This window comes from Balaenoptera physalus (assembly GCF_965194825.1).
Source record: "Balaenoptera physalus genome assembly, chromosome: 14".
NCBI lineage: Eukaryota > Metazoa > Chordata > Mammalia > Artiodactyla > Balaenopteridae > Balaenoptera > Balaenoptera physalus.
The window spans coordinates 14,530,460-14,552,359 of NC_138893.1; the positions used below are offsets into that span (position 1 = coordinate 14,530,460).

General features: G+C 47.5%; 1 protein-coding gene across 3 annotated transcripts in view; it reads left to right on the forward strand.

The window, feature by feature from the left end:
- The first annotated feature begins 259 nt into the window (after positions 1–259).
- The window catches only part of PGBD5 (piggyBac transposable element derived 5), an 88,927-nt gene continuing 67,286 nt past the window's right edge, over positions 260–21,900 (forward strand). For all 3 annotated transcript variants that reach the window (XR_014253054.1, XM_082423438.1, XM_082423439.1), the window contains exon 1: positions 260–591. Coding sequence is in view for 2 of the 3 variants with exons in the window: in XM_082423438.1 (XP_082279564.1) it covers positions 267–591 (325 nt within the window). In the remaining variant the exon portion in view is untranslated. The remainder of the gene's footprint in view (positions 592–21,900) is intronic.

A 21,900-nucleotide genomic window follows, 5' to 3' on the forward strand; every position in this document is an offset into this window, starting at 1 on the left:
AGGAGACGCATCGGCGACGCCTGGCCCGGGCCGCAACCCCTGCCTCCCGCCGCGGCCCGCAGCCCGCGGCGCCCGAGCTCCGAGGCGCTTCCCCGGGCGCTGGGCCCGAGGCGGCCAAGACGGCGGGCCGGCCGGGCGCGGGGCGGCGGGCGCTGTGCTGCGGGCTGCGCTGGTGGGGGACGGCGGGCCGCGGCGCGGGCCCGGGGCCCGGCGCTTGCGGCTGGGAGGCGCTGTGGGGGGCCGGCGCGCGGGCGGCGGCCGGGGCCATGGCCGAGGGCGGCGGGGGCGCGCGGAGGAGGGCGCCGGCGCTGCTCGAGGCGGCCCGCGCGCGCTACGAGAGCCTGCACATCTCGGACGACGTGTTCGGCGAGTCGGGCCCGGACAGCAGCGGGAACCCCTTCTACAGCACGTCGGCCGCCTCGCGCTCCTCCTCGGCCGGCTCCTCGGACGACGAAGCCGAGCGCCCCGGCCCCGCGCGGGGCCCCGGCGCCCCCGCCGCCGCCGCGCAGGAGTCGGAGGAGGACGAGGCTGGCGCGGGCTGGAGCGCCACGCTGCGGGACAGCCCGGCCCCGCACTTCGAGGGCACCGGCGGTAAGGCGCGGCCCGGGGGCGGGGGCGCGAGAATTCCCGACGCTCCGCGGGTCGGCTTGCGGGTGGCAGCTGTGCGTTTCGGGAAACACACGAGGCTGCGGCAGCTTGCCGGGGCTCCGCCGAGTTCCTCGTGGGTGGACAGGATGAGGCGAGGCCGCGGCAGCACGGGGGAGTGTACCCTCACGTGCTGGGAGTGTCCCCGCGTCCCGAACCAGAAGACACTCGCACCTGGGGGGTGGGTCGGAGTTCGGCTCTCCTAGTTGAGGGGATCCTGAAAACCTGGCGTGTCTTGGGGCGGGGGAGTCATTTTGCATTGCTGGCCCCAGAGCAAGCCTGACCCGGGCGCCAGGGGTGGGGCAGGTAGCGGTTGGAGCGAGGCCCTGGGAGGGCTGAGAGAGGCCACCCATGGCGTCTTCACTGGGCTTTAGTTTTCTTCAGTTAATCTGAGAAACTTTCCGTGTCCGTGCCGTTGAGGATCTCTTGGGAAAAACAGGGAAGAGTGAAAGGACCAGTTAGTTGGGCAGCATTAAGGCGTATGCTTTTGCACCGGAAGGCACTTTCACGTGTGTCCTGCTTACTGTTACGGTCGTAGACCAGCCCCTGATACCTGGAGAAGGGCTGGCAGCTCTGGCTGCTTGAGGTCCTCTCTGCTGCCTCCTTTCTTGGGAGGTGGTTATAAAATATCTCCACTTTCTCCGCGGAAGCTCAGCAGCCTCTGCCCTCTCCCGGAGGTGGAGGCCAGCCATTTGCCCTTGTTCTCTGATGCTTTTGTTCCTTGCTCTGCGCCGCCTTCCGTGGCAGCCCCTGGTTTCTGCACACTGTTTTCATGGGTGGAATGGCGCGCAGCCGGTGATGCTGACGACCAGGGAGTGGCCGCAGTGGGCATGATGCTGGGCGAGATGCGGCTTTGCCTGTGGCTCTCCCGATTATTGTTCGACCGGTCGGGAACACAGCCCATAGGAGGACAGGACCAAGGGACCCCTGGCTGGTGCCTCGACTCGGGTCAGGACATCAGGCTGCAGCCCGCTGGCAGGGCTGGCTGGGCTCTCAGCAGGGAGTGGTCTGCAAGCCTCCAGCAGTCAGGCTGCAGTGTGGATACGCTAAGCTACAGCTGGGCTTCCAGAGTCCAGGTTAGCTGTGCAGTGTTGGAGGTGGGTGCATTTAAAAGCAGGTTCGTATTTGGGCTTTGATTAAGAGTGTGGGAGTTTTCAGTCACATCACTCTGTATAATCCTTTTACCACCCCCCTCCCATATTTTCCAAAACGTCATAAAGTTTTCCAGCCCCAGACAGCTGTTTTTCATATCGGCTCTTAAGAATTTGTACCTACCCAGAGCCCTGGTTTGGCAGGCTTTATGCAGTGAGTGTCTGTGATCCAGTTTTTGATCTTGGAACACTTGTGATGCGTGTCTGCTTGGGAGGATGCGGCGTTTCCCCTGTCTCAGGGGAGAACAGGGAAATTGTGTTGGGTTCAGCCTGGTTATGAATAAGATTCATGAGTATGCTGGTTTGAGAAGGCTGAACACACTGAAATTTCAAAGCAATATTATGTTTCTTAGTAAGCTATAAATGGGAGAAGTTCTGCAGCAGAGCAGTTTAGCCACTGCAGCACTTAAACGGTCACGAAGAGCAATATCATGTGTCAGTTGGCGTTAGGTTCAAATTCTGCTTCCTTCACGTGTCCGCTGAGTTCAAACCTGGACCTGAGAATCGCAGTCAAGCACTATAACCAAAGACCTTAGTGATTATTTGATGGTATATTTATACCTAGTTTTGCTTTCCTATTTTGTGTAGGAGCACAGCCGTAATTAAGAACTGTCTTTTTCCTTGCAGCACCTTCTCCCTGAGGGAATTTGGGGTAGCGGTGGAGGGATGAGATTGATGGTTTACTAAGTAAGAATTCAGGTCCCCTGAAACAATGGAATAGGGTTTACGGGGGCTGAGAATAGGTGCAGAAATACGCTGTTGGTGAGAGAAAATCCTTGTGCCTTACTGGTGCGGAGAGAGAGAAGTGTGTTAAGAGACTGGAGAGCTGCATCCTGGCCGCCCTGAGAGCAAAGAAGGGTCAGCCTGCAAAGTTTACCAAGTCCAGCAGCTCAGACGCTCCAGCCAGAGTGTTCTCCCCACTTTTACGGAACGCAGCCTGCACCTCCCTCCATCTTCGTTTCCCAGTTTGTTGATGGATCTCACTGGGCTGGTACGGTGGGAAGGAGACCAAGCCAGAGGGTGGCATTTTGATCTGTAATCAGCCGTCATCAGAGAAAACCCCTAATGGAAATTGCTGTTGCTGCTAGAATCAGATGAGGAAAGCAAAGGATTCTAGACTCATGGAACAGGCTTCCTGCCTGCCTCCTGCTGTGAAAAACCACGTAGGCGTATGTATGGAAATAGGCGTGTATGCATGTGACTGTCTTAAGTGAAAATGCGTTATCGCTTGTGCTGAGCCTGGTTTCTTCTATCAGAAAGAGGTTATGACCGCTGTCTGGGAGCCCTCTTGATGACCTGGAACCCTTTTCAGAGAGTCCCTGTGTAGGCGAGAGACACTGGGCACCACTGTGCCTTTGATCTGCATTCAGAGCCGCCTTTGGCCCGGCGGTGGGAGGGAGAGTACACAGTAGGGAGACATTTGATGCCCAGGAGGAGGGGAGGGAGGAGGAAGCATTTCTGTGGTTCAGGTTGTCTTCTCAGCCTCTTCCTTCTGTTTTTTTCAGTGTATTTAGCTCCTTGGATCAGGCTCTCCAGAAGTGCACTTATGGGTGGGGAGGGCCTCTCTCTCACAACCCCTTCCCTTCTCTCTCCTCCCGCTGGGTCCCCTTGGGATGATTTAATTACAAAGACCCTGTGTGGGTCATTTTAACCCCTGGTGGATGGAGGGTCGGCCTGGGAGCAGAAAGTGGTTACTGGGAACTCAAGGCCCAGGACTGTCTTCTAACCAGACTCGCAGGGTATCCCCCTAAAATAGCCCCCTCAAGCTGTCAGCCTCATCTGCCCACCGCGCAAATAACCAGCACAGCATGCAAGCTCACTCTTTGGAAACAGCATGAAATTCAGCTGCCTTGGGAGCTCCTGCCCTTTCTGAGCAGTCTTGTGATTCGTTCTTTCTGAGGAGGCAAAGGAACAGGCAGATTCACAGATGCTCGGGGGCTTCTTCTGTTTGGCTTTGTGGGTCCTTTGTCGTGGCAGGCTGGGATCTGAGCTATCTGCTCTTTCCATGAGAGCTTGGACTTCACAGGAGTTGTCTTCCCACGTCCCATGTCAGCCACCCTGTGTCATCATGCAGTGGGGAGCTGTGACCTTGAGAAGCTGGGGAGGAACATATGGCATTGATAATTAACACTGTGAAATGTTTTATCTTTAGAGTTTGTTGTTGGTTTATTTGGTTTAGAGTGTTTTTGAGTAACAAGGAAGAAGAGAAGCATCTTTCTCTTAAAACCAGAATTAAACCGAGACCTTCTACTGTAATGGGATTTGTCAGCTAAAATATTGGGCCCCTCTGGTGTCAGGTAAGCAGCTGCTCCCACCTTTAGCTCTGTGGCTCCGGGGGGAACTCAGATCATGGTGAGCTATGAGATAAATTGTGTGCAGTGCTACCTAATACTCAAGCGCATGCGGGGCCACGCAGAATTCAGAGAAGGGAACTTCCTGGGAGAGGTGTTTTGTTCTTTTCCTAGGAGTCTTTTCCTGTGATGGGGAAACTTGAGCTCACGATAAGGAAAATAACCCACAGTTTGCATCTGTAACTTGCTTTTTCAGGCATTATCGCACTGAATCGTCACAGGTACTCTGTGTGGGAGAAATTCTCTTCTCCACTTTACAGAGAAAGACAGATGGGGCTTTTCTGCCAGAGTCTGGGGGTAATGAGATTACCTTGGTTAAGTGATCACCACCGTCTAACTGCTCAGAGTTGATAATTCAGGAAAGGTAGTGGGTTGGGGTTTTTTGTTTGTTTGTTTGTTTTTCACCTAGAATTTTTTCCAGTCAAAAATATTTATATTGGTTTTCATGTTTATACGTGGATTTGCCGCTCCCTTTTCTGGAAGCGTATATAGTCCTGTGAGGCTTAATGCAGGTATGGATTTGTGTATTTCAGTGGGATTTCAGTCCCACAGTCGGGGACTGAAACAGAAGACCTAGGATTTTATCTGGCTTCTGATTTAATCCTGCTCCCCTGAGCCATGGTAATGGGAGGTCAGAGCTCCTCTGCGGGGGGCAGGGCTTTGACTACACCAGCACCCTGGGAGTTTAGTGTGGTGTAGTACTCAGTTTTACAGTCTAACACTCACCTTTATTTTTAAGAGCTGTGAGTGTATACTTTTTTCTTATTAACAAGTAATATATGTTCATTTTAGGAAAAAAACCAAAAAGAAAAATGATAAAATTTAAAGAAATCCCATAATCTCCCGTTACTCAGAGATAATCACAGTTAACACATTGAGTGTACCCTTCATAAATCTTAGGTTACATATTATCAGGTGACCTTTTTAGTTCTAAATAATATATTGTAAACATTTTCCATTTAAATTTTAAAGTGTTGTTTTAATGAATCAGTTCCCTTTGGGTGGGCATTGGGTTCATTGCCCCCTCTCCCTATTTACGTATATTTATTTATATTTATTATGCTGTGATAAATATTCTTGAACTTTAAGTTTGTGTGCTCATCTTTAATATATTCCTTAGCATAAAATGATCAAAACAGAACTGAATAAGGATTTTGTACATTTTAACATTTTTGATCTCTCTTGTGAAATAGCCTTCTGGAAATGCGGCTACTTGCACACCCCGGCCAGCAGTGTACCAGAAAGTCCATTAGAAAGTCTGGCTTCTAAGGCAGCAAACCAGTGTGTGATTCCTGCTGGTAGTGTGGCCCTGAGAGAGTGTTCCCTGTCATAAAGCTTACTGAGGTGTGACACACACAGCACACGAGTCACCGTGCGCAGCACAACCTTGCAGCTCCCCAGGTCAGGGTAGAGTCCGTCCAGCCCCTTCCCAGTCAGTACCTCCCTGCCCCCAGGGGTAACCATTGTTCTGATTTCCATCACCATCAATTAATTTCGCCTGTCATTTTGGTCAGGTTCTTTAGTTCATCATGATACCTGAGTCTTATTTTTACAGTCTTTATTTCGCCGTGTAGCATTCCATTGTATAAATACTACAGTTTGTTATCCATTATCCTATCAGTGGACTTTTGGACTGTTTTCAGGCGTTTATGAATAAAGCTGCTACCAGTATTCTTGTGCATGTTTTTGATGGACATACACGTAATTTCCCTGGGGCGTGTATACCTAGGAGTAGGATCTCTGGGTCATAGAATAGATGCGCCGTTGCAGCCTTGGCGCTGTGGACACCGTGGGCTGGGGGATCCTTTGTTGCAGAGGCTGCCCTGTGGGTTGAAGGCTGCTCAGCGGCACCCCTGGCCTCTGCCCGCTGAAGGCCAGCAGCGCGCCTTCCTCTCGTCGTGACAAACAAACTCCTCTCCAGGTGCTGCCAGGTGTCCCTTGGGGAGCAGAGTCATCTGCAGTGGAGAACCACTGCTGTAGTAGATACTGCCAAATGGTTTTCCAGTTTATACATGCACCAGTGGTGTATGAGATGCGCCACGTATTCATTCAGCAAGCGTATTGAGCCCTGCTGGGATACAACGATAAGTAAGGCATGTCTCCTGGGGTCCAGTAGGAGAGACAGAGTGAAGAAAAAGAGGTAAGAGTCTGTGATCAAAGTACACCTGTATTTAGATGGGATTCCAGAGGTACCTCACCTGATCCAGCTGGGTCGCACCTAATCCTCCGGCAGAGGTGGCCCCGAAGCTGCATCTTGAGGAATAAAAATGAATCAGGTGAAAAGGAAGGAAAAAGGCCTCTCAAACAAGGGAGCAACTTAGCCAAAGGCTGGGGTGGAAGGTGGAAAGAAGGTATGCCATCTTTGCCTCTGGGCAGCCCCACTCTCCCTTGAGCTCAGCATCCTTACTTGAGGCCTTGGTGAAAATGGCTTGAAATGTGATGTTTGTCATTGTTACCATTGCAAGAAACTGTAGCTGGAATCTGAACTTGAAGTCCAGGCATGGGTACGGATTTACCTAGCAAATGCTGGATCCCCCAGCGAGGGGAGTTTGGCAGGTTTGGCGAGAAATAAGTGCTTAGAGAGGGTGGAATCCATGGAGAGGCACTGGGGGTTTTTCTTTAAGGAAGGAAGAGGGGATATGAATGACAACCAGAGTCAATGTGGTAAAACCTTTATTGGCCAAGGGATGTGTAGTATCAGTATTAACTTAGGGTGAGGGGGAGAATGTCATGCTACAAGAACAATAGGATACCTAAAATATCCTGTAACGTAAAGGGACGCTCTGCCTGGATTGGCACATGGTGTAAATAACTTTCTTCCCCGTGTTTGTGAATTCCAGGAAGAATTACTACAGAAGTATGACTGTCTGGCCATACTTTTTTTGATTTATTAAATGCATACTAAATATTAGGTGTGTATTGAATAAATCAGTTTATTAAAACAATTAGAACCACAAATTCTTTCTCTTCTTATATCATTGCCATTGCTTCCACCTTTAAGCAGGACAACATCACTCATTGGTCAGGGCACTGGAATCTTCATCTGCTGGGATTCCCAGATTCCAGTTTTGTTGATGCCCCACCCCCTGCTTCTATCTCTCTTCCCATTGGCTGTGGAAGAAGAGTGATCTTTACAAACCGGGGCTCATCCACTCACTTTTCTGCTTAAAACCTTTCAGCGCCTTCAACTTCAAGCCAAAGGGAATTCCCAAGTCCTTCGCAGGGCCTGCTAGCCTTCCCGTCCCACGTTCCTTTGGGTACCTGTCCTACAGCACTCTCTCGCCACATGCTCTGTCCATCTCAGAGCCTTTGTGCCTGCCAGACCTTCACCTGGAATGTTCTTCCCGATACTCGAATAGCAGCCCTTGCTTGTTGGTCTGGTCTTGGTTCAAATGTCACTGCCTCCAAGAACCTAAAATCACCGTCTTCCCTCTGGTCCCTTTTAGCACCCATATAAGCTAACTCCTTCCCAGGGCTGAGACCTTGGATGTCTTGGTCATGGTTAGAACATGGTAATTCCTCAAATTCTGTTGGATGAATGAATGAACAAAAGACTAGATGGATGCGGAAGTAGATTTTTAAAATGGGGGTGGGAATTGGTGTCGGTGAATAAATGTTTACAAGGACCTGTGCGTTTTTAACATCTGAATTGTGGATGGGGAATGAGTTCCTTCCCAGGAAGGCACTGAAGCAAGTCTGGGATGTGTTTAACAGGGATTTCCATCCTGGATGGAAGACTGAACTCGTTGGCCTCTGGGGAACACTCCAGCCCTGGGCTTCTACAACCTGCCCACTTTCTAATAGCTAGAGACCTCCAAGACAGGACTGTGTTAGGAATTTGCGGGGAAGCCAGCTCCATACCCCTTAATTGTTTCACAAACGCCTGTATATATCACTTACTGTGTGCCAGATAGTGTCCTGAGCTCTTTCTAACCTATGTAATCCTCATAACAACCCTGTGAGGTCAGGACTGTTATTTTTCCTATTTTTAACATGAGGAAACTGAGTCACAGAGAGGTTAAGTGACATAGTGTGGACTGGTCCCTTTGATTAGGGTATAAGTAAGCATCATACTTAAGCATGAATGTGGACCATGGTATATGCTGGTCAGATCAACTAATTAAAAATAAGTCCGTTGCAGGGGGCTCTGAGTTGAAAACCAGTGTCATTCTCCAAATCTGTCTCACCCATTGACTCTCATCCCAGGCTTTGGCTGCACTTAATTTCCCAGGCCCCCCTCACCCCCTCCCCGTGCAGCGAGAAGGGCCGCTGCCTGGGTTCTGGGCAATGGAAGATGAGGCAAAGTGTGGACCCCATGCTCAGACCTCGCCAGGAGGGAGGCTTCTCTGGGCCACACGTCAAGAGATGCTGGGGCCACCAGATGAGAGGACCTTGTGTCTGAATCACCATTTGGAGCACAGCCACCCATGGATCAGTCATATCTGTCATGGACTAAATTTATGAAGAAATGAACTTCCCTCTTGTTTGCTCCCTCATACATTTGGCAGGGGCATGGGGTGGAGGGCGGGTTTTACAGCAGCCAGCAGAGTCCTACTTGTGCAGATGCTGAAGAAAAGGGATGGATGGGGGAAAGCGAATTCAGATCAGTAGGGCTCTTGCTGATCATCTGTCCAAGGATTCACGAGGGGAAACCGAGAAAAAAAAGCCTAGAGAAAAAAACTGAATTATTTGCATTCTCTCAGTAAAGTTCCCATTGTCACTTTGGAACAGGTGAGATGATGCAGGTAAGCAGTGTGCACGGGGTATTCTAGACGCAGTTATTAATTGCACGTTGATGTTTTGAAGTGGTAGAGGGTTTGAAAGGGGCTTAGTGGTCGGTTTCTGGTGGGGAGCGAGCATGCCCAGGGCAGAGGGCCTGGGCTCTGCTGAGGGCTCGCCCTGCGGTCTTGGGCCGGGGACCCAGTGGAGCTCAGCACTGAGAGTCAGTAAAGACATGCGGGAAAGCACAGAGCTGGTGCTTCATTCCAGGTAGCTGATTCTCATTCCTTTAACTACTTTTTTCCTATGTGGCCAAAATGGACATGATGGATATTGTGCTACTTAGAAGGTTTTCAAAACTTTTTGGCAAGCAGGAACCTCAGGACAAAACCAGGGGGCTCTCTTTGAAGCCGGAGTGAGAGGCCCCAGAACCCACCCAGCTGGCCTCCGCACCCTCTGGGAGCCCTCGGTCGTGTGGCACCCTGTGAGGTGCTTCAGGATCCCTCTCCCATCTGTCGAGGGCCTTCAGCTGGTGGAACCCAGGCTGGATGGGGAGAGAGACTCCACGGGCAGATGACAGACATCGGTGAGAAGCAGTTAGTGTCCTTGCCTCTGCTGGGCCCCATCCTCTTTCACATGATGGAGAGGAAACCAGTCGGTGAATGTAATATTGTCGTTTCAGAGCCACCGAATAGCTTCCATGGCAAAGGCGATTAAAAATTTAATTACTTTAGAAGAACCAGAGAGGGAGGAGACCTGTTTTCTCAAGTTTGGAAAACAGAGTTACAAAGAGAATATAAGGGATCGGGATAAAGGATAATTTTCTGGGAAGAAAAAAAAAATAGAAACAAGTGGAATCATTTAGAGAGTGGTTAATGAAGGGCTTGCTTATGTGAGCTCCTTCTACATTTGGGGAAGCGGAGAATCATTTGTATCTTAAATAAGCTTCCCTGGGACCCCCGCTGTGTCAGTGGGCTGTGCTGAGTAAAGATGCCGAGGTTCCGTGAGTGAGTAGAGCTTCACTTCAGAATTCACATTTGAAAAAATCTACCCCTTCTTCCTCATCTGCTTGTAATGATGCTTGCTTTCCTTGGGCCCCAGCGTTTGAGGTAAATAAAAATGTTCCATTTGGTTTGCTCTTAACACTATTGTATTTCAGCAAAATTCCCAATCAGGCTTCCTTGGCTAGCTGAGAAACTGGACCACAATTATTTCACCTGAGGGGACATGCATTCAGAATTCCAGTGGAATCTGGAAAATTACCTAATTGGAAATTGGCGATAAGTCCAGTGAGAAGGCTTTTAAGATTGAAAGAGGTGAATTTTAGGTAAATATCAGCAAGTGTAAATTCACACTGTGTATCACACATTTATAGACTCATTGTCTTCAAGAAGTTTGGCAGAGAAGAAATAGAAAGATTTTGAAAAGATGACGGTAAGTTCAGGGAGACGGCAGATTCCATCAGGGAAGTTGGAGTGGCTGGCTGCCAGGGTGCAGCCCAGACTCCTGAGGGCGGCGTGTGAGATGCTTTGCTGGGCTGGAGGGGGACCTGTCCCAGCTCAGCATCCAAAGCGCCGCCTCCTGCAGGGCGGCTCCAGGCACCCAACGAGATCCTGTCTGGTCTGACGGAGGAGGCACTCAGTGAAGTACCCTCCCCACTGTCTTGCTGGGCTCCTAAGAGCAATTCCCAGTGTCCCTGCTGCCAAAGGACCAGCCAAAGCCATGTGCCCCCTGGGGTGTGCCAACATTCTTTCACCCCAGCAGGTTATTGGCAGCAGGGCTGGAAGACGTGTAAGTACAGTTGCCTGGAAAACTAAAGTTAAATGGCCCCCCAAAAGAAAAGCTCTTGAGTTCAGACTTCATCCCTTCTTTTGAATACACTTCATTCATGTGGCCTGTGATGGGCCAGGCACTATGTCAGCAGCTGGGGCTTGAGAAATGGATAAGGAAAGCATGGTGCCCAGCCCTGAAGACAGGAAGTGCTCAAATACTTGTGACCCGTATGGTAGGTGCTGTCGTAAGAAGGGCATCCTGGTGCTGTGGGAGCCGCCAGGACCAGCACTTCTGTAGACCCGTAAATGTGACCGGGGCACGGCCCCAAGGGAAGCCAAGGATGGTTTGCTCAGATCCCTGCTCCTCACCGGCTCCAGAGTGCCTCCCCGGGATGGGATCAGGAGCTGGGCAAGCGGGATCGCTCCGGATAGAAGGATCACAGGTGTGCCTAAGTTCTGACCTGCAGCCGATTCCCGTTTCCACTGAGTCCAGCTAAAGGTGATACTGACAACAGAGTATCTTACCCTAAACTTGTTACTGGGAATAAAAAAAAGTCAGTGATGGTTGTGGAGTTAAAAAGAAAAGGAATACTTCTTTTCTTGGTAGTTTTCATACTGTGCAGTCTTTTAAAAATTATACACATGAACTATCTAATTTCATTTACATGCATTAATATCATACATGGTTTTTAACTGCAATCCTGTTTTACCCTTTTTTGTTAGAATTCTCTTCACTGCCTGCCTCCGTGTAATCCGTGTTGACAACTTGTTGCTCATACGCAAACATATTTGTGCATAAACATCATGTGTAGGAGTTTTTGGGGTCATTGTTTAACAAATACAGGCTCACTTTATATACCTTTGTATTATGCTCTTCTCATTCCAGAATACTTCATCAATAACTTCCTTCCGTTCCTAGCTTACTTTATTTTTATAAGGAATGGCTGCCAAACTTTTATCAAATGCCTTTATTTTTATCAAAATGCATTTATCGCTGTGGTCCTATTTTTTATTCACATTTAATTTATGGACGAAGTAGATTTCACTGATTTCCTGGTATTGAGATTCCTGTACTTTCCCGGAATATATCCAAGTTGGTCTCTTTGATAGATGGCTGAGTTCCGTTGTTTGCTGGTATTAGTTTAGTGTTTCTGTAGCTAATCCGTCCTAAGCCAGATTTGTTCATTGTTTCCCCCCCTCATCTCTCTCAGGTCTGAGTATTAAAATAATGCTCAGCTTCATAAAATGAATTGGCTTATTATTGTTTAATTGCCTGTTGCCATTCAGCGGTGGAATTATGTGTTAGATATAGCTCAGCTGTGAACCTGTCTGGTCCCGGTACTTCTGAATTTTCCACGTCTTGAATCATTTTGATGATTTATGTTTTCCTAGGAAATCATCTGTTTCTTCTAGGTTTTCAAATTTGTTAATGTAAAATGCCATGCAGTTTTGCAAAATGGTTCTTTGTGATTTGCTTTTGTAATCTGCAGTTGCTTTTATGTGTCTGTTCTCAGCCCTGGTCTTCTGTGTTTGTACATCGTCTCTCTCCCCTATCCCCTCCTCTCCTTCCCCTCCTTCCTTCACTTTCTCCACTTTTCCTCTCCCCCCATCACCCACTTTCTCTGTCTTACCCTTAATTGGGCACGTGAGGTTTTTCTGTATTATTGGTCTTTTAAAAGAATCAGCTTTGAGGGACTTCCTGGCGGTCCAGTAGATAGCACTCTGAGCTTCCACTGCCGGGGGCCCAGGTTCGAGCCCTGGTCGGGGAACTAAGATCCTGCCAGCTGCATGGTGCGGCCCTCCCCCCACCAAAAAAAAAATTAGCTTTGAGTTTATTTGTCCCTGTTATATTTTTTTTAATTTAAAAATTTATCTTTGTTATAACTTCTTTCTTTTGATTTATTGAGCTGTCCTTTTCTAATTGGTTTAGATGAGTACATGTTTTTTTATTTTAAAAAAGCTTTAGTATTGAAGGCATTTGACACTAAAATATCCTTAGAGTATAACTTCTGGTGTATTCTGTAAGTTTTGGTATCCTTTCCATTGCTTTCAAGATTTTTTCCATTCCTCCTTTTGATTTCTTCTTTGATCTAAGAGTATATTTCTTAATTTCTAAGTAGTTAAGATTTTTTTGTTACCTGATTATTTAATTCTAATTTTATTGGATTGCGATCAAAGAGCTGTCCTCTAAATCTTTAATTTGAAAGTTTTGTAAAGGTTTTCTTTGGTGCCAGATATCAAGTTAATCCTTACAAACGTGGCATACATAGGTAAGAAAAAATGTATGTTTTTTATTTGAGGGAAGTAAGGGTGTCTGTCTGTTTCTCTATCCTCTCTGTTTTTCTTTTTTCTGTCTAGTAGATATTCCCATTTGAAGAGCTAAGTTTTTACCATATGCTTGCATTTTTAGGAGTCTTTAGCTGCCGTGTTGTTTGGTGCACGCGTACTTATACCTTTTATATCTTCCCACCAAACTGTGTCTTTAATAATGTCCCTCTTCATCTTGCTTAGTACCTTTAACTTTAAATCCAGCTTGTTTGCTGTTAATTTGCCTTTCCTGCTTTCTCCTCCCTTGCATTTGCCAGGTATCTCCTTGCCTGGTGCATTCTTTCCAACCCCTTTTTGCCCCTATTTGTGTTTCACGGACAGCATATAGATGGATATATATTTTTGACACAACATGATAGACTCTTTAGTTGGAGAAATCAGTCTGTACACACTTTTTTTTTCTCCATTTTATTTAGTTTTTTAAAAATTTTTTTTAAGATTTTTTTTTTATGTGGACCATTTTTAAAGTCTTTATTGAATTTCTTACAATATTGCTTCTGTTCTTTATGTTTCGGTATTTTGGCCACAAGGCATGTGGGATCTTAGCTCCCTGACCAGGGATCAAACCTGCACCCCCTGCATTGGAAGGCAAAATCTTAACCACTGGACTGCCAGGGAAGTCCCTGTACACACTTAAAATGATGACAAACAAGCATGATTTTATTCCTTCTATATTAGTTAATTCACTTTTTTATTTCTTACTCTTTTCCCTGTTTTTGGTGTTTTGATCAAGTTGTTTATTCTTTTTTATGCAATAAATATAGAAGTTCTTTCCATTTTGGGGATAAGAGCTTTACTGAGATATAATTCACATGCCATACAATTTACCCATTTTATGTGTACAATTTAGTGGCTCTTAATGTATTCCCAATTGTGTAGTGTAAACAGTCAGTTTTAGAACATTTTCATCATCCCCAAAAGAAACCTTTAGCCATCACCCGGAGCCTTAGGCAACGGCTAATTTACTTTCTGTCTCTATAGATTTGCCTGTTCTGGAAATTTCATATAAATGAAATCATACAGTATGTGGTGATTTGTGACTGGTTTCTTTCCATTAGCATAATGTTTCCAAGGTTCATCCATGTTGTTGCATGTGTCAAAATTTCATTCCTTTTAAATGCTGAATAATATTCCATTGAATTGATGTATATACCACGTTTTGTTTACGCATCAGTTGATGAACATTTGGATTGTTTTCACTTTTTTGCTACTATGAATAAAGCCAAAACCTGCATGTACAAGTTTTAATGTGGGCATAGTTTTCATTTTTCTTGAGTATGTAGCTAGGAATGGAATTGCTGGCTTGTATGGTAACTCTCTGTTTAACTTTCTGAGGAACTGATAAAATGTTTTACAGAGTGGGTGGCCGCCAGCAGTGTATGTGGGTTTCAATTTCTCCACATCTTCATCAGGACTTTTGTTTTTTTTTAGATTTTTTTTTTAATGTGGACCATTTTTAAAGTCTTTATTGAATTTGTTACAATATTGCTTCTGTTTTATGTTTTGGTTTTTTGGCCGTGAGGCATGTGGGATCTTAGCTCCCCAACCAGGGATCAGACCCACACACCCTGCATTGGAAGGTGAAGTCTCAACCACTGGACCTCCAGGGAAGTCCCGTTTTTTTGGTTTTTTTGGTAGTAGCCATGGTAATGAGTGGGAGGTGGTATCTCATTGTGGTTTTGATTTGCATTTCCTTAATGATTAGTGATGTTGAGCATCTTTTCATGTGCTTGTTGGCCGTTCATATATTTGTATGTTGTAGAAATGTTTGTTCACGTTTTTTGCCCATTTTGTCCAAATGGCTAAACATTTGCCTAAGGCAGGACAGAAGCCAACTGTAGAATGAACTTCTAGGATAAAGATACAGTCTGAAGTTTTGTTCTTTTAAAAAAGCATTTATATATATATATATATTTTTTTTTTGTAAGGTTTATTTATTTATTTATTTTTGGCTGTGTTGGGTCTTCGTTTCTGTGCGAGGGCTTTCTCTAGTTGCGGCGAGCGGGGGCCACTCTTCATCGCGGTGCGCGGGCCTCTCACTATCACGGCCTCTCTTGTTGCGGAGCACAGGCTCCAGACGCGCAGGCTCAGTAGTTGTGGCTCACGGGCCTAGTTGCTCCGCAGCATGTGGGATCCTCCCAGACCAGGGCTCGAACCTGTGTCCCCTGCATTGGCAGGCAGATTCTCAACCACTGCGCCACCAGGGAAGCCCAGAAGTATTTATATTTTATTAAACATTTTAGGTGTCAAAATTCAAGAGGTTGACAGCATAGTACAGGAATAGTGATTTCTCATGCTGTCGGTGGCTTTCCTGTACCTGTAGTCGCAGCACTGCGCACTTGTGAACACTTGTGTTCACTTCCTGTTGGGCTAGGGAAGGGGCAAGGTGGTCGTGTCTGCCAACACAGGGACTTGTGCCAGCGACGGTGCACCTTCCTCCCTCACAGTAGCTCTTGAAGGTAGAGACTTACCTTCTTTTCATCTCCTAGACTTGAGGACTTGGTCAGTCTGTGGGCTGATGCAATGTCATTGGCAAAATCCCACGAACTAAACCTTGGTTGACTGCTTACAGGTATTCTTTGAGTATTTCTTAGGAGTAAACTTCAGATGTTGCCTCACTTGTAATTTTTATTTCTAATATTTCCGACTGCAATTGCTATGTCCTGCAGTCCGTTGAGGAAAAACTAGGAACGTGGCAGTGGAACAGTGTGTTTTTCTTCCACGATAACAAAATCATTTCTGAATTTCTGTCTGCACCTCAGATTTTGGTATACGAGCATGGATATGTGCATGGATTTTGGCGTCTTCCCGAGGAGACGATTCGTATCACGTAAAGAACACTTAGGCTCTTGTGACACGTCAGCCTGGTGACCCAGGATTCTGCAGGCCAGCCAGAAAGGCAGGACCGGGGGTAACTCCCTCATCACTGTAGGCTTTCGGCATTCAGAGGCCTCTGGATGTGTTTGCAACCTTCACACGTGTGCTGTGCAAGATGCAGAAGGAGCACATTAATTCAGGGGAACAAATCTTCAGCATCACATTTTCCAGGAGGAACTCCATAACTAGGATTCATAGCTTGGGTGATTCAACAGTTCTTCATCTTCTAACTACTGGAAATGGTAGTTATTACCCACGTGGTAATCATTTCAACAGACACTTTGAGTGTAGCATTAGTTTCCGTAGGCTTAAAACTACAAGACATTGTCTTCTTAAAGGGCACTCTTGTAAGGTTATTTTAAAACTTGACTCATGGAAACAAAATTATTCTGTAACACTTTCTTTTCTTCATACTCTATTATTTTTAATAGATTGAAAGTGATTTATTTTGGATGTTGTCATAAATGATTGTGGAATTTTTTTCTGTTCCTGAATTTTTAAGCTGGCAGAGTTGACTTTTGGATTTTAATTCATCTTCACTAGGTGAAGAATTCACAAATAGGACTTTTTCTTGAAATACTCATAGCCTGAATGAAATTGAATGAATGAAGTTGAATGATTATAAAATTACATTAAATTCTCAAGGGCTGTTTGCTTTAGTCTTATGAAAGCTAATGCATGAAATAATTCTACAAAGATTATAATTTTGATATAATCTAAACTATTTTTCTGCCTTCTGTCATTACTTAAATTTTATGACTCAGTTCTAAAGGATAGATATTTTTTCTAAAGTTATCTGGACGACGTACGTGTAACGTATGTATTGTATTAACTATCATTCTGTTTCTTGATTTAAGTATTTGGAAGCTCTTAATCTTACTACTTTTTTTTTTTATAAAATTGTCAGCTATTCCAATCTTTAATTACTGCAACATTTTACTCATACTAGTAAATATACATTTGTACTTTAACTTATAGAATTCCACCATAGATACTTTAACTTATAGAATTCCACCATAGAAAGCTCATAAGTTTATATTTTCAGCCTGAGTTATATCTAGAATGCTTAATTGTAGTGAAAGTGAATACTCAGATATTAATAACAAATCTGAATTGCATGTCCTGTGCATTGTGCCTGAGATGGCTCTGCTGCTTAGGCGTGATGAGAATCTACATGACTAAATGATGTTGATCACCCATTACTTCAGGGGTGTCAGAAATGACATTGACGCAGGCATCAGCCTTCAGCCTTGCCAAGGCCAAGACCGTTGGCTCATTAGTCATCAGTTTTCTCTCCTCTTTGCTCCATGGAGTCTTGGTTCTATTCCATTTGTTGTTAGAGCTTTTCCTTCCTTGTTTTTCCTCTGCTGTGGTGCCTGGTGCCTAGTAGTATATACTCTGAATTCTTGTCTTCAAAGACCTTTTCTTTGATCGTGATAGCTGAGGAGCTTTTATCTTGATGTCTAGGGAGCCATTTTCAAGTCCCGTGGTTCCCAGACGTTATCTCACCACCCAGGCTGCTCTGACATCGTCCACAGCCCGTCCGTGCCCATCTCCATGTTCTGTTTCCTTTTTAGGTGCGAGTTCATTCTGCCTGAAGCACGGTCTTTTTTTTTTTCTTTACCCTTAGATTCAGAAACTTAACTGGCACGTGGCTCTTGTCTTATCTCTTATGTCCAGCGCTGGGTGCCCTGTACTGCCTGTCCTTCATCTGTCCTTTTCTCTCTCTCTGTCTCAGGATGTAGCTTGAAAGTCTCATAGCCTGTCCCTTATGCTTTTCATTTCTTCATACCTGGCCTTTCTGCTTTATTTCTTGGACTTGGTCTTCTGAGTCAGTGATTCAAGGATCATCTGTGACCACCTTCCCGTTCTCTTTGCCTGAAGAGTTGTTTAGTGGGGAAATCATGTTTTATAGTTGCAGGAAGTCTTTTTTCCCCCTGTGTGTGTTGCCGTTGCATCTCTTTGCGTGCTGTTGCTACTATTTTAATTAAACTTCAAGTTGGCACGTGTATCTTCCAGCAGCTCTCTCTCCTGGAGTGAGTGTTCTCTTTCTTCTGAGTCATCATACTCCCTGTGCTGTGAGACCCTTGGAAGGGCGACTGTCTGTCTTTGTGGGCTTGTGGGCCTGGGTGGTAGAGAGAAGGCAGCTGACACGTCCACGGCTGACACCTGCAGGACCTCCTGCTTGTTCTCTCAGGCTCAGGGGCAGGAAGCCTCGCCTCTTTTCCAGCTGTTTCTCTACCTCTGGAGCCTGGGAATCTAGGTGAGCACACACAGGTGAGGCTGACCGTCCTCCCGGGTCCACAGGTGTCCTCAGGCCTCCTGCAACTGGGGCTCCGGGGCGGTCCCTCCAGCTTGAGGCAGGAAAAGGAGGGGGCAGTCTCCCCTCCACCTGGAGCCTGCGGGTCTCCGCACGGGAGGGGCCTGGTGGGGACGGGGAAGGGCTGTGTTGGAGTCTCCGTGTTCTTTCAAAGAGAAACGTCAAAGACTTTATCTCAAGGAAAAGAATAAAGGTTTATTGGGTAGCATTTAAAATATTTCATTGCACACTTGGAGAGTATTGTTATCCCCATTATACAAATGAAACAGGCTTTGCAAGGTTAAGGGATGTACACCATAAACAATAGTGCTGGAAGCAGGGGTCTAACTCGGCCAGCTGGTCTCTTTCCGCGAGAAGAGGCCTGGCACGCAGTGAGCATGCCTTTGAATGTTGGCTCGTACTGTCCTGTACTGCTCTGCCATCCTCACGGTTACAAACCTGTGGGTGCCTTGGAGGAAATAGTGGAGAGGTGGGTGGCTTTCCAATGAGATTCATGTTCAGGGCTTCCATTCCTCAAACTTTCTTTCTTTTTTTGGGGGGGAGTATAATTGCTTTACAACGCTGTGTTAGTTTCTGCTGTACAGTGAAGTGAATCAGCTGTATGTATACATATATCCCCTCCTTCTTGGCCCTCCCTCCCTCCCCGCCATCCCACCCATCTAGGTCATCACAGAGCACCGAGCTGAACTCCCTGTGCTCTACTGCAGCTTCCCACTAGCTATCTGTTTTACACATGGTAGTGTATATATGTCAGTCCTAATCTCCCATTCCTCAACTTTCTAACAAGGACTTGGTCTGGTAGTTGCTTAGATGAAGACAAGAAGCCATTAAGGGCAGGAGTCTCCCTGAAGACGCTCATTCTGGAACACCGAAGTCATGACCATGTGAGCCGTTGCTTGAAGTGGCCTTTGGCTGGAGGGACGGGTGTTCAGCTGGGCCAAATATTACATAATTGAGGCCTATTAAATGTTGTTCTTGCTATCATAAAAGACTTTTAGTTTTGGACTTTTAGCATCCAAATAGGTCAAAATAAAATTATTTTGACCTATTTTCCACGCTTTCTACGTGGAGATGAAAAGACTAGTTCCTCAGAGCCAAGAGAAGGTGGCCCCAGTTTTCTGGTCTTGTCTCGGTCGGGTTCCGTGACCTTCAGCCATCCCGTGTGTCAGCATCAGCCAAATAGCTTATCAGACGCCTCGGCAGTTTCTGGCTTCACGTTGGGTGAAGTTTGAGAGTGTGAAGAACATTTTGAGTCAGAATTCCCAAGTCTGCTTTGAGTCCAGCCAAATTTTTGAGTTCTCAGACTTCCCAGCCTCTGGTAATTCACTTGGCAAAGTAATTTAACCTGAGCCTCAGTTTTCTAATCTGTAAAATGGGGACATAGTAGATCCTCACAGCCTCGTCGGAAGGCAAAACATGTTTGTAAAGTGTCTGTGTCTGACCCTTAGCAAGTCCTCTGCCAGTGTTTTTCCCTTTTCCCTGCTCTGTCTGTCCCCTGAACCCTTCCCAGGCCTTTCTTAAGGAAGAGGAGAAACGCTGGGCCACATGGGCAGCTTCTATGGGCCCCCCAGGCTCACTCCCTTTGGGCGACCAGTCAGGTATGCACATGGATGTCGGTTTCCTTTAGAATCAGTTCATCTGGACAGCGTTGCTTGTGAGAAGTGTGGATGTAGAATATGTTGAGTAATGTTTGGCACAAGCATTTCTTTTTTCAGGAAAGACTGGGCAAGGCTGAGAATTCACAGGTTTTGGCTGGACGCCCTGTTTGGCAGACGCCCCTGCCTCTGTCAGCCATCACTCCTGGCAGGGGCTCCGTGACTGGGGTCCTGCTCCCTTACACTGTAAGGCAGTTCCGGCCCTTGGTCCCCCTTCCCCAGGCCCCTCCGCATCACGCTTCCGTCCAGGTGCCTCTCCCGCCTCGTCTGGGGTCGGCAGGTGTTTGCTGCCTGGGCACTGCTGGCCGTGCAGATGCCCAAGGCCTCTAGTTCGGGAGATGCCCGGGCAGCAGAAATCCTGATCAGAAGATGAGGAGGCGTGAAACCTGGTTACTTATTGATGCCGACGTGTTTTCAGTGTTTCTTTAACCCTCTGGAAGTCAGGGGAGAGCGGAAACTCTATACACTTCTTTTCCTTCCTGGTCTGGCTGCAATCCCCACGTTGAGAAGGAAGATACCTCGCGCTGGATCTTGGCACCCCGGGCAGCTCCCCGGCCTGACCGTGGCAGGCCCTCGGCTCCGACGAGCCCCTCCCAGCACCACGGCCCCTCTCTGCCCTTGAACTTGGCCTGTGAAGGGTCTGCTGCTCGCCCTTCTCTCCCCAGGCTGCAGGCACTGAGGTCCTTCCCGTGCCAGGTCAGGAGTTCCCCGTGAGAAGAGCCACCTGAGCGCCAGCAGGCAATCACTGAGCTCCTCCCGCATGCCGAGGACTTGCATGTTCACATGCCCCGTGGGCTGGGAGCGGGGCGCGTCTCGTGGGCGTTGTCTGCACCCCACGGCCGGGGGTGGCCTGTGACCCGGGGGCCAAAGCCAGCGTCCTTCCCTCACATCCCACAGCCTCCCTGAAGGTGGACGTGGCCCGTTCCTGCCCGACAGTCTGCACGGGGCTGTCCCTGCTGATAAATGTCAGGCGTCAGGTGGGAGGGACAGTGAGTGCTGCGGGGACAGCGGTGCTTCCCAGGGGACTGCAGAGATCACACGCTTCTCAGGGGATGCTGGAATCGCCTGAGCTTTCCTGTCTCGTCGGAATTCCCACCCCTGTCCCTTGGTAGCCAAGTGACCCCCTCGGAGACAGGTTTCTCATGTAGGAAATGGAGGCCCCTCGCCCTGCCTGACCTGTCCAGCGTTTGTAAAGCCCCTTCCGTGGTGCCTGCATGTAACGAGGCACCCAGGAAGTGTTGGCCCTTTTCCTGTTCCTGGTCTCCTATGTCCATGCGGTGGACGGTGAAGTAGACAAGTGTTTATTGAGCACATCTGTGTTTCAGTCACCGTTCTAGGCTCTTGGAATTCGTCAGCGAACAAGACAGATTCCTGCCTGCGTGAGGTACGCATTCTTGAGCGGGAAACAGACAGCGATAACCAGGGAGAACAGATGGTGCGTTAGAATGGAAACATGAGGGAAGAAGCAGTGGACAGGATGAGGGGGCTCGGGGGTGCTGGAGCGGGGACAGCAGTCCGCTGCACGGTTCAGTAGGGTGGACGGGATACGCCCCGTGGAGAAGGTGAGATTGGAGCAGAGGTGAGGGAGGTGGATATCCTTCCCGTGCAGGCGGGGGAGCGGCCAGTGTAAGGCCCCAGGTGGAGGTGCGCCTGGAGGGGAGGGAGGCCGAGTTGCTGAGAGTGAGTGAGGGTGCGGAGGACACGCAGTCCCAGAGGGTCCCAGAGGGACGGGCTGGAGGCGGATCACGGAGGGTCTTGGCGGCTGTCGTAGGGGCGTGGCTTTAACTGCAGTGAGATGGGGAGCCTTTGGGGTGTTTTTAGCAAAGAGCAGCCTGGCCCAACACAACTTTTTTTTTTTTTTTTTTTTTTAAGGAACTAAGGTGCTTCAGCATAGTTTTTTTTTTTTTTTTTAAGATAGTGTTAACTTTTTTTTTTTAAATTTAATTAATTAATTTATTTATTTTTGGCTGTGTTGGGTCTTCGTTTCTGTGCGAGGGCTTTCTCTAGTTGCGGCGAGCAGGGGCCACCCTTCATCACGGTGCGCGGGCCTCTCACTATCACGGCCTCTCTTGTTGCGGAGCA